At 37.1% G+C, this 16,690-nt stretch overlaps 1 protein-coding gene across 6 annotated transcripts in view; it reads right to left on the reverse strand.

Annotated features, from left to right (window-relative positions):
* Window positions 1-16,690, reverse strand: part of SORCS2 (sortilin related VPS10 domain containing receptor 2) — a 536,381-nt gene that overhangs the window by 10,717 nt on the left and 508,974 nt on the right. For 2 of the 6 annotated variants that reach the window (XM_063157567.1, XM_063157568.1), the window contains 4 exons: window positions 12,413-12,512; window positions 10,798-10,900; window positions 2,253-2,410; window positions 61-140 (listed from right to left, as the gene is read on the reverse strand). In XM_063157567.1, the coding sequence (XP_063013637.1) occupies window positions 61-140; window positions 2,253-2,410; window positions 10,798-10,900; window positions 12,413-12,512 (441 nt within the window). The remainder of the gene's footprint in view (window positions 1-60; window positions 141-2,252; window positions 2,411-10,797; window positions 10,901-12,412; window positions 12,513-16,690) is intronic. The other 4 variants (XM_063157566.1, XM_063157563.1, XM_063157565.1 and 1 more) reach the window with 4 other exon arrangements.

Genomic DNA, 16,690 nt, shown 5'->3' on the forward strand with positions numbered 1-16,690 from the left:
GAGGGGTGCAGGTGAGGGAGGAGAATGGAACCTGAGGCGTCCATTCGACATGCCACTGACCTGGGACTGGACACTGACCGGCATCAGCAATAAGGGAACTCTGTAGCTGTTCAAGTTGCCACTTCTCCCAGAAGGAGTCACTGCAAGGTAATGGTGTTGAGGAGTCCCAAGGTGGGGGTTGCGATAAAGTAGGCAACATAAAATATATAGAAAACAAAAAAAGTGGATGGGTGAGTCTGGAAATACTGTACTGTGGAAATTCAAAAGTTATGAGAAGAGAGAGAACAAACAGAAACCCAGGCCTGTAACTCCCTGCTGCGCATGGACATCTCCCAAGAGGGAGGGAGAAAGCTCACCAGAACTAGGAGGGATCTCCATAGCATAGGAACCTTCTGCAAATAATGTAGTAAACCAGAATTTAATGTAAAGCAGGGATTATAACATGTTTCATAGTCTAAACCAGATAAAATAGAGTATCATTAATGGGAATATTTTCTTGGCAGTACTGAGCAATACCGGAGCTAGTGGAAAGTATTGCAAATAACAAAACAGTAGAGAGAGCAGGAGTGTAGTTTTATGTATTAAATAACATCTTCTGTCTAAAGGCTGTACAGTAGCTGACAAATACAAATGATTATGATCCACAAAAATGAGCTTTTTACACTCTCCTGGAAAGTCTGCTGCTGCAGACAACCTGGCTGAAGCACAAATCACCTCAAAATCACATTCTCATTCTTATGTCATCAAAACATCATATCTTGTACTCTTCAACCCAAAAATAATGCTCTGCTCAGATGGAAGATTTTTGTTTCCTCTGAGTAACAAGTGCAGGGCAAGCAGAGATTAATTCTAAAAGTGTTACAAATCAGGGTAGCATTTCTTTATTAGAGCATCCCAAGCTGTGTTCTTTAAATAAGCCACAAGGGATTTTCTACCATTAAAAGAAGTTATGCTTTTGTACTAGAGGTGTTTGAATGCTCCACTTTAATGGGCATGTCTGCAAGGACCTTGTTAGCATTCAGCTTCTCCTCTAAAGACCCTGGAGACGAGATGACCAAACAAATTTAACTTAGACTTTGTTTTCCCAGGTTTGTTTTTGGAACTAACTCCGGTAAAGTCAGGGGAGCAGCAAAGGTCGTCTTGCAAAATTAGAATGAAAGCAGTGATACTCATACACAAGGTTGTCAGAGAAGAAATAGAAATACACAAAGCAAAGCAAGAGGCTGGATTCTTCCCTTGTGTTCAAAGCTAACACCTCCAAGAACCTAGAAGCACACACAGTTCTGCAAATGAAAATAAAGACATCGACAAAAAACAGAAAAGGTGAAACCCAAAATAAAAAAAATCTCTCGTCAGACCAGGTTCTGTCTTGCCCAGGCTACCTCGGGTGCAGCTTCTTCCTTGGGGTTCACAAAGACATTACAATTGCCTTTCACCATCAATCTACTGCTACAAATCCCAAAAGCTTTGGATCATCTGATTTATTTTAACAAATTTCCAGAAATGGAACTGGGTGTTGTTTACATTGTCCTACAGTTTTCAGACTGTGACCTGAAAGCAGTCTGAAGACAATGTATTATAGATCAGAACTCCATGTTGCATTAAAACTAACCACAGGGTGCCAGGATATGCACTTCCACCTGACACTGAAATCATTTGCACTGAGATACTCACAGAAAGTTTCCCTCATGGGTTCTTTATAACCACCTAATGAATACTAGAAAATCAACAGCTAAATTAAGGAAGACTTATGATACTTTTAATATATGAATAAATTTAGTGTTTCTAATAACACCTAATAACAAAAACTTTAAATGCCATTGGAGTATGAAGGCAAATAAAGCAATGGATCTCCATACAATCCATCTGAAATCACAGAAGCATTGACTCTACAAATCCTTCTGGCCTGAACTCAATTTTCCACTAATTCAGAGGATTACTGAGTGAATTCAACTGTTGCAGATTATATCCCAAATATAATTTATCTCTAAACTGTCTAATTTATCTCTAAAACTGTCTGTCTCCTGATGTTAAACTACTATGTTTGCACTCATGCTCTATATAGCACATCATTCATACATTAGCCTGTATCTCAAGCAAGCCAAAAGGTGATTGAGATAATCCCTTGTTACTGATGTTACCATTTGCATCTTTTTGAGACTGAACAGAAAATGAAAAAGAATTAAAATGAAAACAAACATCAATTTAAAATCAACTACTTATGAAAATGTATAAGCTAAAAACGAAGTTACCTCTTGCGTTACCTAGTGTTTGAGAGTCCAGATCATCATCAATAAACTCCTCACCCTGGATGATGTTCTGGGTGTCCTCACTGTGATTAACAGGGCTTGTCATCTCCTGCTCTTTTTCATTGTGCATCTGGGCGTAGACATTTCTGCCTGGCAGTTTCCTAAATGGGACAAGAAGAAAAAATTTTGGGATGGAATTCTTTTGTGTCATACACACATGGGCATCAGAGCAGAGTTTCAGCAGGGCAAAGCTGTTCCAGAACAAAAAATCATCATCACCAATCCCATCCTTCCTTAATTTTGTGATTATAACCTAAATTTACCAACTCTTTGTTCTCTGTAACAGTTTTATATAACTGCCTTATCAGGATCTTCAAACTAACATAATATTTAAGCATCCATTTCTAAGATTAACAGACAATGTTGAAAAAACATTACTAAAGCCACAGAAAATCTATTTTAAGAATTCAAGCAATAAAAGGGCCCAGTGGATGTTCATTTGTGATCCCAGGTGTCTTCACATACATTAAGCTGGGCTGCAATCATGATCACATCTCCCTGAGCACTGAAGTGTGATAGCATCAGATGGCACTCATAGCCAATCAGGGACAGGGAGAAAAGTCCAGGAAACAGGGAATGGAAAGGAGCAGACTGAAGAGCCAGGAGGCCAGGACCTAGGGGGAAGGAGTAAGAACATAAACAGACATCAATAGAAGCACAAGACAGAGACTGGTTAAGTTTAGCAGGCAGCACTGGAGGAGACAGAGTATAAAGTTTGGACTGGGAACTGATGAATTAGACAAACTCCACAAGAGGCAATAATTCACTCACTCTGACTGGAATCTAGAGAAACAAAAAGCATCTTATTAAATTATCACCCTGGCTGAGACTGAGAGGCTTAAGACTTAATAAAGATAAGGGGTTCTTAACTAGATTAATTTAAATTAGACTTTGTCAACTCAAAGGGAAAAATCAGGGACTGGTAGCTTTGCAGCAGATTTTATGGTTTAAACATTCCTCAAGAGCCATACCCTTTGTGCTGGAGCTGTGCTCACCTGCAGACTGCCTAGGCACATGGGGACATCCTTTCCCAAGCACCAAGCAGACACTTCAGATAAGGGAGCTGCAGGCTCTAAGCTCCATTTCCTACAGTGCCAGAAGCTGCTTGACAGCTTGAGCAGCATGACAGCAGATCATGGCTGTCAAAGTCTGTGCTTAAAGCCAGATTATTACAGTGGGCAGCAAAGAAAAACAACGAGCAGAAGAGAAAAATCAGGGTTGAACAGCTGTGGTTTCTGTTGAGCCCCTTTAGACAGTGAGAGAATAGAAAAAGTGACATTAATTTTTAGGCATCTCTCTAAAAGGAACTATCTCCTGCTCCATATTACAGCAGCAGTTTAAAATCTGGATAAATATACAGATTATTCTATTTTCTCTAGGCTTTTGAAGAAGATCTGTTTTAAATGCCATTTCACAAGAAGGTGTCTTTAGCAAGGGGCACCATTTTAATTTGAGATAAAAAAAACGAACTGCAACAAACTATTCTGAAAAACAACTTCCATTGCATCAAAGTAATGAAAATAAATGGAATTTACTAAAAAATTAAAGATGACTGAAGATAATCTCTTTCCTTTAATCTGAGCAATCCAAAAGATAAATTGAGTCCTATATATCTACACAAACACACATATCTGTATAGGTATGTGTATACACACACACACACAATTACATCTCTAAATCAAAATTAGGTATTTTATCCCATTATTTATAAGTAGTACAAAACCAAAAGGAAAAGGACAAGGATGGAAAGAAGGTCTGATGACACAATGTTGTGTTATTATGATCACTTCAACAGGTCTGAAGGCTCCTCCAACAAAAACATACTCGTAAAGCCAAGCCCTGCATCACTCTCCTTTCATTATATGAATTTTTAAAAAAAGCCATTTTGCAAGAGGGAAGGACATTCCTCATAACCAAAACAAATACATTAGGTAATTAATTGTGATTTTGTTTCTCTAGGGCCAGTAACTCCAGACTGTTTTTAATGTGTCTGGTAATGAAACTGGTCATGTGGAAAACTATTCTCTCAATCAGACCTGCATCAAACCTGTCAAACTGTTCACTTTCAGTCCACCATCGAAAGCCTAAGGGAGACAAAACCCAGAAGAATGTCTCTGTAACACATCTGCAGAATTAGCACATATGTTTCTACAATAATTATAATAACCTTCTCCGAACTATTTCTGACAGATTGGAAAAGCATCGATGGCATTATCAAAACAATTTTGACATAATAAAAATGTTAAGCATCTCAAAGCCATATGGCACATCAGACCTTTGCAGTTAAGTAAAGGGAGAAGAGCTGCTAGTGTGACTACTGCCTATGAAACCAAGTTAACAAAGTGTGTCCTTTGGTGTAAATCCTGAGGCTTCAACTCGCAGCTCCTTCATGACTTACCAGTTAGAGATACCATTATCAGAACTCATACTAGTAAAGATGTTCGGGGAGAATGAAGAAACCTCTCAAATTCACAACCAACCATTAAATGTATTTTTGCTAAGACCATTTCCTTATGATTTAGGAATAAAAGGAGAAAAAAAAAAAGTGAGCTGTTATTTCTCACTCGCCACAGCCTGCCCAATCCTGCTAAGTGCAGGTCTTTTGGGGAAGTTATAAAGCTGAGGTACTCAGTACTTCCACTCTTTCCTTTGCTTCTCACACTTACCTGGAAAAGACTAACATTGAATGGATTGGAGGGAGGAGAATATCACAGGCCTTGAGAAGACATGCACTGCAGGCATTAGACCTTTTATACACTACAGAGATCTCTCTGTGTTTCATGGTGGTTCAGTTTTACACTCAACCACCCTGAAGGAATGATAGTCCAAGCCTTTTCAAGAGGCATTTTTAACACATGTGCTGGATATTCTGTTTATGGGGGATGACCACACTGTGGGATGAAATAGGATGTGGATACTGGAGCCTTGCTGAAGATGAGCCTGATTCTGGCAATTTTGCTTCTTGAACATGCAGGAAGGAGGCTGCCACCCCTACTCACACAGAGTAAAACTCTAGTGTACCCTGATGTGCTTTGCTCTTCTTCAAGAAGCGGCTAATTTTGAGTCCAATGTAACTGTTTGAAGCAGGCAGAGCTGAAATTCTTGGGTCTATATAAAAGACTACTGTGAAAACATGACAAGACACGAAATTTGACCCAAGAGATTTGTATCAGCAATATGAAAATTGAAAGCACATTTAGAAGAACAGACAAGAAGATTATGCAATAGTTTCTTTGGGAGTTTAACTCATCTGCAAAATGCATGTGCTTCACATCCATCACTGGAGACAATTACCTCTTCTGAGCAGCACTCCATGGTTTACATTTTTAGTTCCTTTTGTTTTTCCTGTAGCATTTTATTTCAATCATGAAAAAGGAGAAATATTATGCCTGCTTTGAGGACCATAAAAATACGAGCTAGAGATGTAATTCTGCAGACCACTACTAAAGAACATCACAGCACATGATTCTCACCAAGCTCTCCAGGTCCCACACCTTTAAGAAGCTATTCCAGGAAGTACTCTGTTTTCCTTCCTTTATTCACAAAATCTAATCAATCCATACCCCAAACTGTTAGCACTTAGAAATGTTCAGCAGGAAGGAACAGCAGGAGGGGGATGTGATATTGATTCCTACTCATTTAAGCTCTAGTTTATTTGGCTTCAATTCCTTCTTTGTGGAAAAAAAATCCATTTGCCTTTATGAAACTTCATTTATTTTCCAAAGGCTTGATTAAAATTCAGTTTACTATAAAAAATATGAAGATATTCACATGGCAAAGAGTATGGAATAATGTAGTATTTTCTTGGAACTTAAATAAAAAATTAATAATAATCCATTAAATAGAATACTTTATTGTATTGAGTTTATTATGTTTGGATAAATGTTCAGATGACTGATTTCTTTGTGCTTTAAGGCACTCCTGATATACTTGCCTCTTTCATTTCTGAAATCTTTTCTCCGTGCTATTACTTTGATTTCTGAGGATGTTTTTATAAAATATTATGGAACATTAAATTAGTGCCTGTTTTTTTATCACTAAAAGGCATGGATTGGGACTAAGCTTGCCCTCGTGGAACATAAAAGTAGTATAAGCAAGGTGGGGAAAAAAGATAGCTTTTCTTCAGAAACTGAAAATGAGACAGTAAGTCAATGAGGCAGAAAGATAACACAGTTCTGCTCCAGATTGTGGAAATGACCCAAGAGGGGGTTCATTTACCAAAATTGGTACCTGATAGTAGCAGGCAAAAAAGGAATACACACAAAATGGGATAAATCTGGGTGAAGACAATTCATGGTGATTTGTGAAAACAATGCATGCAGCTTTAAGTAGTAAAGCAGTTTGCAGTAGTTTGCATACAAATTAAAAGGTGAAGATTTTCATGCTCTTTCAGAGAATTGAATTTGCTGCAATTAGCCAGGTAACATGCATAAGCACAAAAAACAGCTATTTGCTCTGGTTTGGCTACTCTAATATCCTGCTATTATACACAAATGAAAAATAAGAAAATTATGATTTCAGGTCTTCCTCTAGTAGCATGATGATTACATGGCAGCTTTGATGTGGCTAAAATATAATTTTCCTTTCCTCCACTTTGCCTGGTGCAGACAGTGCTATTTCCCTTCTCTATACTGCTGCCCAGGATCCCACACCATAAAGCTTCTTCTGAGAGGATGAAGAAATCTTTTTCTGGATGGCAGCTTGAAAACCACAAAAAAAAAAAAAAAATACAAACATTGTTTCAAAGGGAATGGAAGAAATGTGTTTTTACTGAACCAAATCTAGTAAAGATGGCATGGTATAAAAAAATATACGCAGATCCCAGATCCACATTAGGAAACAGCCCTGGATTTTTCAAAATGATTTTCCAGCTGCTTCATATTGTTGTGGGCAAAATAAGCAGCTGCAGTCCATTTTACCTGGATGCTTAAACAACTGGAGCATACTAGTGAGTATTGCAACATGTTGTTTGCTTGAGGCACCCACTCTGTGGTGCTTCCCATAGTCAGCAAGTGAGAGCAGAGCAGAGCAGGGCACTGCTTCACTCGTGGCTTGCCCACCACCCACAGCTGCTGGCAGCTCTGCTCCTCCTGCACAGGCAAGGTTGGTTCACCTGCAAGGAATGACCCCTTGCTCCTTGTTGCCACGCTCAAAATTCCTCCCCTAAACTTTCTAAACCAATAGCTCAGATAAACCAAACAGCTCATTTGTTGAACACCATTAAAATTAGTTTTTAAAAACCCATCACATTCATCATTTGAAATTTACTTGCTCTATACAGGGTAAAAATAGCCCTAATCTGAAGTCCTTATCTACTCTGATCACAAAGGATCAAAGCTCTGTGTTTCTGAAAACATTTTGGATTCTTTTTTTTTTTCCTTTGTTTAAAGCAATGAACCATGGCTTGGGATTGCCACAAGTCATTTGCTGAGCTCTGGGGACTCCAGCACTAGTTTTTTTGGAAGTGTCTGGATGCACAAAGAAACCATCAGATAAAGTGGGGGGGTGCATGAATTTCAGGAATGGGGACATGGAAGGATAAACATTTGCAATTTTACACCATGCAAAAACAGAGGGCAGCAGTCTTCCTAGTCAATGACTAAGTATTTGGGATTAGAGCATATAAATTGTGACCTACAGTCATCCAATCATTAGCTAGACAGCCATAACAGCTCTGGTTATCCAGCAGATCATAAAATTACAGACTTCAGGAATAATTTGGGCATGCTTGGGGACAAGATGTTTCAGCACTCAGAATCCATGGGGCAGTTTGGCCATGTTTTGCCATTTTCTATCAAAGTTGTAGGTCTACAAAAAGGCCTGCTATTTTCTCTGCTTTTTTCATCACAAGTCTGAATTCTGTCACTGTAAATAGATGACATGCTCTCATGTATGAAGCTGTAACCTCTCTGCCAATCCAGTTTCCATCTTATTTTGCAAGCCAGTTTTCCCATCTTGCATCTTAGCAGGTATCAAACTTAACTTCGAGCCAGCAAAGAGAGAGAAAGCAGCCCAAGACCTGTTCATGCAGTCTCCTGCAAACCACCTGCTTTACATGTGCTCCAAGGCTAGCTGCAGGTCCTCTAGACCCCATTCAGTGTAGTGATAAAACCAAGATCCAAAATAGTTTCACTGAGGTATGGAAAAAGGAGTTTTAACCCTTATATTAATCTCCATGAATGATGGGAAGGCACCACCAAATGTCTTCCATCCCCTCCTTAGGTTTTAAATCATACATCATAATTATGGACAGTATTGTCATTTCAACACTTTACACATCTGTAATTTCTCTGTGGAATTAAATAATACTTCTATTTCCCCAAGTTATCTGAGTTACCATAAGCCACAGTAATTCTGAAATTATCACTTAAAATTGAACATTTTTTATTGCCTATGGCATTCTTTCAGCAAATTAATTTTTAATACCCAGGCATATAATAGTGAAAAGTCTCCTTAATGTATTATAACTTGCAACTTTTATATCTATAAAGGACACTCATTTCATAGCCTCAGTCCCTGTGGACCAGTTTGTAAACTTATATACTCACTGTACGGACTTTAAAGGGACTGTACTCCCAACAAACACTCCACAGGGATCCAGCAATGCATCAACCATCTCCATCAACACAGGAAAGATTTTTAAAAGGATTCAAGATTTTGGTGGGACAGGAGTTCACAGAGAGCCCATGAGGAAAAAGTGATTTTTGAAACATAGCACTGATTAGGTGCTTAATATTGTTTGAAGAAGAAATTGCAAAAGAAGGATGCAACCAAAAAATTGTCAATTTTGAAGAGCTTAGCAGTATTATTTAAAAAGGATTCTTTCAAATATCTCAGAAACAGATAAGATACAGACTAAAATTGAAAACTATTGCACAGCCATTCATCAATGCCAACAGCAATTTTCAAGCTACTGACAAACTTTCGAATAAATCTCACAATAGTCCTCACTTGCATCTAAATAACCCCCAGCCCCCAAATGTAAATGCAAATGATTTTCATGAATTATATACAGAAGTGCAAGAGACATTCAAGCTCACAATTTGGAAATTGTACTGTATTTTCCTCCTTAATAGAAGCTCCACTTATAAAGCAATGGTTCATAGAGCATTTTAGAAAGAACTCAAGAAAGAATATGTTTCTATTCCTTTCTTGAATATTTTATAATTCTTCTACCATGCAGTAATTGTGACTGTTATTTAATTGCTCTCATTTAAGAGCTAATAAAAGCTATAAATCTGATAGCTTTTAAAAGATATCACAAGGAAATTTTATGATCGAAACACAAACAGAAAATCCTCCATTGTATTGCTATTGAAATAATATAATTACATCACATCAACAATTTTTATGTTTTTTCCTTGCTTCAGGCACCTAAAAGAGCAAAATGGATTTTTATTCCATTTTAGACAGGCTGATTCAGTATTCTGTGCTTTGTCCTTTAAAGCAATCAGTCACTATGAACTCTAAAAAACTCAAGTTCTTGAAGAAAAATGGGTTTTTCTCTATTGACATAAAAATCCTTTAGCTAAACAAACTCTTACTTAATGCTAGCTTCACTTACTGCTGTCACAAACTTAATGCTGATAGTAGTTCTATAAACTTGTATTTGTTTTAAATAAAAATCACCCCCTAAAAATGAGGCAAATCAGTATGAATCCTCACTGAGGAAGGACAACAGGAGTGGTGATGATGATGATGACGACGACGATGATGATGATGATGATGATGATGGCTTGTTTCCAGTATGCTCAAACCCAACAGCTTCTGAATGCCCCAGAGATACAGAAATGCCAATAGGATAGACAATGATAACACTGTCCCATGAACAACAACAAATTATTTAAATTACAGAGCAGCTCAGATTAAAATTAATTGCAGTCTACAGATATATCAGACTGTCCAAGGCTGGCATTGCTCAGTTTTGAGAATATCCTTCACAGAAGAAATATTTCCTGCAGAAATATTTCTTCCCTCCACACAGTCTAGTGCAAAGTTAACGCTAATTTCTTTCTGTCAGTCATTTTCCATGACATTGCCTCAGCAATTAAAATGTAATGTGTGCAAAGAGAAGCCCCAGAGCATTACATGCTTTGATAAAACTACTTTTTAAAGCAAATCAGCATTGCAGATGCACTCCCTGTCCCAATAGTTTTAGCTTATTCATAACTGTTAGGAGTAATGAGAAGGGAATTAATGAGGAATGATATTTTAGTTCAGCTATGATTCTTGATGGTATTATTTAGACAAATTGAACAAACTCTCCATAGTTCCTATATTGTTGATATTTATCTTGGATCACAGCAAGTGAAACAAGCAACAGTTCAGTACCTTGATGTCTGAAAAGTTCAGAAAAATATGACTTTTCAAAGGGGTGCACTTCTTGCAATTCTTCAAGAAATCTTCTTTATAAATGACAAACTCTGTCTTGCTAATCTATGGATAAATCTAATTATTAAAATGCATCTATTGATTAGGGTTTACTTGCCTTTTGAACTTGTAGAGGATGAAAGCCCCAACAGCAACTAGACAAACAACAAAGAGAACCACAATAGCCCAGTAGCCACTGCCTCCTCCAATTCTCTGAGAGTCTGAAACACAAAATAAAAGAACAGTTTTGCATGTCCCCTTCCACATCATTCACATTCTTGAGCATTCTTTTCTATTTAATTATCAGGTCAAAAACATTGGTTGTTGTTTTTGCAACCTCTTTTTACCCCATCTGGCTTCTTCAGAAAGGCAAAACCACACAATTAGTTGGTGACTTGTTACTGAAGAACAGAGGACGCATTTAAAAAATAGAAAGCAACAAACAGCAAAACCCAAGATCTTGAAGATTTAATTATTTGGGTACTCAGTGGTGGTTTGGGTTTTTTTCAGGGAATCTAAAGTTATCATAGTAAGTGATCACACACCCTAAGTACTTGCTTTGCAAAAGCAGGGCTGTATTAATTTCACAGATGGAGAAACTAAGGCTCTGAACAACAAATGAGCTCATCAAGGTCATGCATTGTTAAAGGCAGAATGAACATGGACTTCTTTCAATCCCTTTTGTGCTGGCAAACAAATGTCAACCCTTTACACCAGACAAGGTACCACAGTGAGACTGTAGCACAGTTCTACATTAGAAACTAGATAAAAGAGCTTTGTTTTCTACAGAGAGATGACAGATAAAATATCACACCATAATTTACAAAAATTGATAATGGCTGGCTAAAGCTGTTCTTCCACAACACAAATTAATAAAGGATATATTGTGGGAGATAATACACAAACAAAAATCCCAGGACATTCTCATAAAAGATTTAAATCAAAGCTGGGCTTTATGGTTAAACATCCTTTTAACATCTCCCTGTTTAAAATACACACATACTCTCTTCAACCACTTTCCGTCAACAGTGAATCCAGGGAGGCAGGAAATGCCAATTCCCCTTGCCCCCACCCCATTTCCATTTGTTTTAAATAGAGAAAAAACACAATTTATCTTAGGACAGGATTAGTAATGTGGAGACCCTACAGCAACCTTCCCATTAGTTGATCAGAAGATCAGAGATGCATGGCAGAGATGCAGCAAGCCTTGTTAGACCCATGTAGTCAGAGCAGCAGTTAATGGCTGATATAAAGGCAAAGAAATTCTGCTTTCTTAGCAGCCAGTGCAACCTAAAGTGCTTTTAGATCACCAGATGAGCTTTTGAAGCCTCGTTGGGTCTTCCTTCAGAACACTGTTTTGTACAGTGGAGGTATTTACTTTATGTTGTGGTTACACAGAAAAAGCAAGAAGCATGTGATACAAATCACAAGATATGACAAAATGCAAACATTAAAAAAAAATATTTGGTTGTGACTGTTAATAACAACCAAATGAAAATGTATGTGTACCTATATATACACATATATATACATATATACACATATATACAAAAATAAACATTTGTAAAATAATATATGCATCTATGTTTATTTATATGTAATGAGTACCAAGTAAATATATACATATGTGTTATATGTACACATACATGATTTTCTCCCTAAATTATCAACACTTGAACAGGCATCCAAAAGTTGGTCCATTGATAGCTTTATTTATATATTTATATATTTACCTGAACCGGAGTCAGCTAAAGTCACTAAGACCCAGTATCCTCCCCTCAGAAAGAAACTGATGTTGTGTGCATTCAGGGCCTGCTTTATAGCTGTTATTCTCTGAAAATACAACAGATAGAATGTCAGATGTCTGTTCCACTTTGAGACATTCAATGTTTTAAAAAGGAAAACCTCTGGTTCTTTAAATTGTGAAAGCACTTGTCAATGATGAGCTGAAATCTAAAAGAAATTCAATATTTAAAAATCAAGCAAAACTCCAGAAGACATAAAAGCTGAAAACATCACAATTTTATAGACAAATCTTTCTTTTTGATTGCCCAAGTCTTTACATTTACCCACTATGAGACAGACAGCAAGCAATTTGCACATGCTATTGGGTTTACCTGGGCCATAACTCACACAATGCAAAATCCAGATTAAAAGCCCCCATTCTTCTAACCTATCAGAAGAAAACCTGTGATGCCAACTTTGGATTTTTTGCCATGAAAATGAACTACTACATAATAATGAACTCCATGTCATAATTTACCTTACCTCCTTACCTAGAATGGAATAAATTCCATTTATAGCTAATTTTTAACAATACTCCATAGAAATAGATACATTCATTCATGGGGAAAAAAATCAGTATTCCTCCCATTTTCCTCCAGTGAATAGAGCAAAGTGAAATATGGTCTCTCATATTTTTATGGAACAGAACCATTAAATATACCCTCACATCCTAACCCCGGATGACAAATTGTCTGAATTATACTTTCTACTTGCTTGTGTCTTCAACATGGTCAATTTTCTAAAAGATCAAAGCTAGTTTTATACTCTATGCCTTATAATTTGGGACACGACTTCCCAGAGGATGCCAAATTAGAAATTTACTTTACATCCATGAAACCTTCACAAGTAACTCCTTTTACGATATTATCAATTATGGTGCTCATCTTTGACAAGCTTTTGAAGTATAATGGATAAAAATCCCTGTGGTCCCTCTCATATTATGGACAGGCACTATACAAAAGTTCAAATATCATCATTCTTTTTGAGGAATATCTAACTTCTGAAGCTATTCCACTACTTTATTAAATATTTTTATGTGGGAATGACTCAACGTAATGGTGAAGTAATCATGGCTTCAGTTATTTCACAAGACAATTACAGCAGACATCTCCTAAGTATTTATCTTTTTGCCTAAAGCCTGAAAAGAAAATGGATATGAAAACTCCACTTAGGAGTTAGGAGTAACTCCTCCTTAGGATTAGGAGGCTTATAAGTGATGCTGCTATCAATGAATAAAATTTCTTTGTATCAATCCAGGGTCATTCATGAGTTCATGGTGTACAGTGCCAAAGAGACAGCTACTTTAAGTTAATCTGACTTACATCCAGTAAATGAAATTTCTGAGCTCCATAACTTTTGATTCTTCATATTTTCCTGGGAGGTTCATAAGGAACCCAACATTTGGTGTGGTTTTTGCTTAAGTGATTAAGACTTGTTTGTTATTTAACTCCCCACTGCTGGATTTGAACCCAAATCTATAGGAAGAACATGTCCCCAGGTCCTCAGGTAAAAAATTTGAATCTCATGTGAATCCAGCCAAAGGTTCTGGCTTACTTATTTCACTGAAAGACTAATGTATTTTTCAGTGCTCATGGGTGTTTTTTCCTGTCCCAAGGTATTTGTTGAGCTCCTCTCTAGACTTAAGGGGAAGGTTCATATACCAGCATTTGAATTTTCCATCTTCTTTTTTTATATCCTTTACAATGACAATATTTGAACATGTCAACACAATGGCTCCTGCATTATAAGAATGTAAAAGAATGAAAAATAATGACACTGTTCAAACTCTTACCCATATCTACATCTTGGGTTCTGACTTTCCCTTTTTGCCAAAGCAACTCACTGGGAATTTTCTACTACTGTGAAGTAGTTTGTCTGGACAGAAATCTTCCTCAGAGCCCCTGCCTTCCAGATTATAGTTTAATTATATTTTAATTGACTCTTTCAACTGGACTTATCCCACCTGACATTAGACATGCAGTAGATGTGCATAAATTAAGCAACCAAGTCTTCTCTGGAGTCAATAATTAGAAAGGAAAACTTTTGAAATTTCTCTGTTCTTGAAAGCAGGTTAAATCACAGTCAGCTTTTATTTCTCTCTGCATATATTTGAAACAAAAAGGGCTCTTGTCAGAGTGGAATAAAATTTCAGAATTTCCAAAGGGCTCCTCCTACTGCACTGACAGCCTACTTACCATCTTTGTTATTGATTGCTACTTTTATCAGTAATGATTCATATTCTACATGACTAACCTAATAAACAGCATCACATCCCAACACTCCATGTAAGGCACCAATAAAAACTCCAGCAAGCAGCTGTTCCCTGCCCGAGCAAGAAATTATTGCCTTTAATCTTTCTGAAATAATGTAATATTCCCAAATCTAAAAGGTTTTCAGCCAAGAACAAAGAGGTTCTCTTTAAGAAAAGACATTTTATAACTATGCCTAAGTTAAAGGTATCAGGGACACCTCCAAATGTGCAGAAAACATTCTGCATTGCTGGGTTCTCACAAAAGTGTCACAACTCTGACTTTGAGAACTGGCATAAGCAGTGTGACAAAGCACATCTTTTCACTGATTCATGATAAAATTCTTCAAGACTCTCTTCTAGTAACAGAAGGGAATGTAAGGAATCTTTAAACATATGACAACATGAGTATTTTCCTGCTGACTTACCAGAAGCTATTGCTTCTAAGTTTATTTATATAGGATATATTTTCAGGATATTTCTCAAGTCACAATTGATTCTGATATAACACATTTTATCAAAATTTTTGCCATTCAAGTCTAAAGCAACACATTTATATGCACATACCAATAGCTAAAAAATTGTCTATTAGCAGTAATATAAAACCAGAAATGTAGGCAGCTGTCACAAGAAGACTGGCTGTACATCTCTACAGCACTCTACTCTAAAAACAGTCAGTGTTGAGATGTGAGACTGGCGTACCCGACTTATCATCACAGCACAGCAAAGGCTGCTGTAATTGCTCCTGTCTCCCTTGTTCCTGCTCCAGCCATGGGTCTGACCTGGTTCATCCTAACAATGTCAGAAATGTACACAAATTCTCCAGATTATACAACTTCTTTCCCCTTCCCCTGCTCCTCTAGCTCCAGAAAGGTCTTACTGGAGAACTAATTACAAAACTGTGTCCTGCTACACTACTGGGACATCCCTACAGCCCCACTGAATGGCAGCTTTTCCAAATCATTTGCAGCATGTGATTGCTCCTCTTTATGCTTTAAAGTAACTCACATGATGTTTCATACACAAACATGAGCACAACCTTGAGACAGCATTGATTTTAACTGATACTCTTTAAGCTGCCTTGAAGCACAGCACTAAAATAGAAATTGAGATTTAAAGGAAACTAATATGCATAACACTTTGCACTGAAGTAAAATGTTTGTACAACCAAAATAATCTATCTCCATTAGTTTCCTTAAATTATTGAACATATCCATTCCTCAATGGCTCAGAATAAGGAATTTCCTTTAGAAACTTCACCTTGCTTCCTCAAGAAATGCACATTTTCAAATAATTTTGAAGTGGTAATGTTCCCCTGGCTGAAAGTCTTAGTCCATGAATGTGTCTCTACAAAAGAAACAACCTACAAAAATTAACTATTTCCTGCAACATAATCAGGAATTCAGACTCCCAGGAATTCTCACTGTGATTACATGGGAGAACAGTAAGGGTGCCTGCCAAAAAAGTAGAAAGCTTTGTGTGCTCACACATTTCAATGATAGACACCTGTTCAAGTACTTGGATAGCTTCAACATACTCCTTTGGACCTTCCAAAGTACATCTCATGAACTCCAAACACAACCTATTTGGTGTATGTTAATATGAAGAGCTTTGTTTTGCCTACTGCCCCAGCTCTTCAGAGACCATGACCTTGTCTTAGAAAGCTTTAAAATGCCCTTCAAAGTTAAGGACACCTTACACTGATTCTTTCTAACTGGCAGGACATGAACTGTAAGGTACAGGCACAGAGCTAGGATGTGTTTCTTCTCTATCACAGCAAAAGCACAAATATAATAAATTGTACGTGCCAAACAGTCTTCTGGTTTTCAATGGGCATGAAGTCTCTAAAAATGGAGGAAACATTGTTTTAAAACAACTAGGGAGAAACTAATGTCTGATTTTCAATCCTGTCTTCACTAAATTTGTTTTTTACCAATTGAAAATGACATCTTCTTACAAGGGCATAAAGTACTTGCTT

The sequence above is a fragment of the Melospiza melodia genome, chromosome 5 (assembly GCF_035770615.1).
Source record: "Melospiza melodia melodia isolate bMelMel2 chromosome 5, bMelMel2.pri, whole genome shotgun sequence".
NCBI lineage: Eukaryota > Metazoa > Chordata > Aves > Passeriformes > Passerellidae > Melospiza > Melospiza melodia.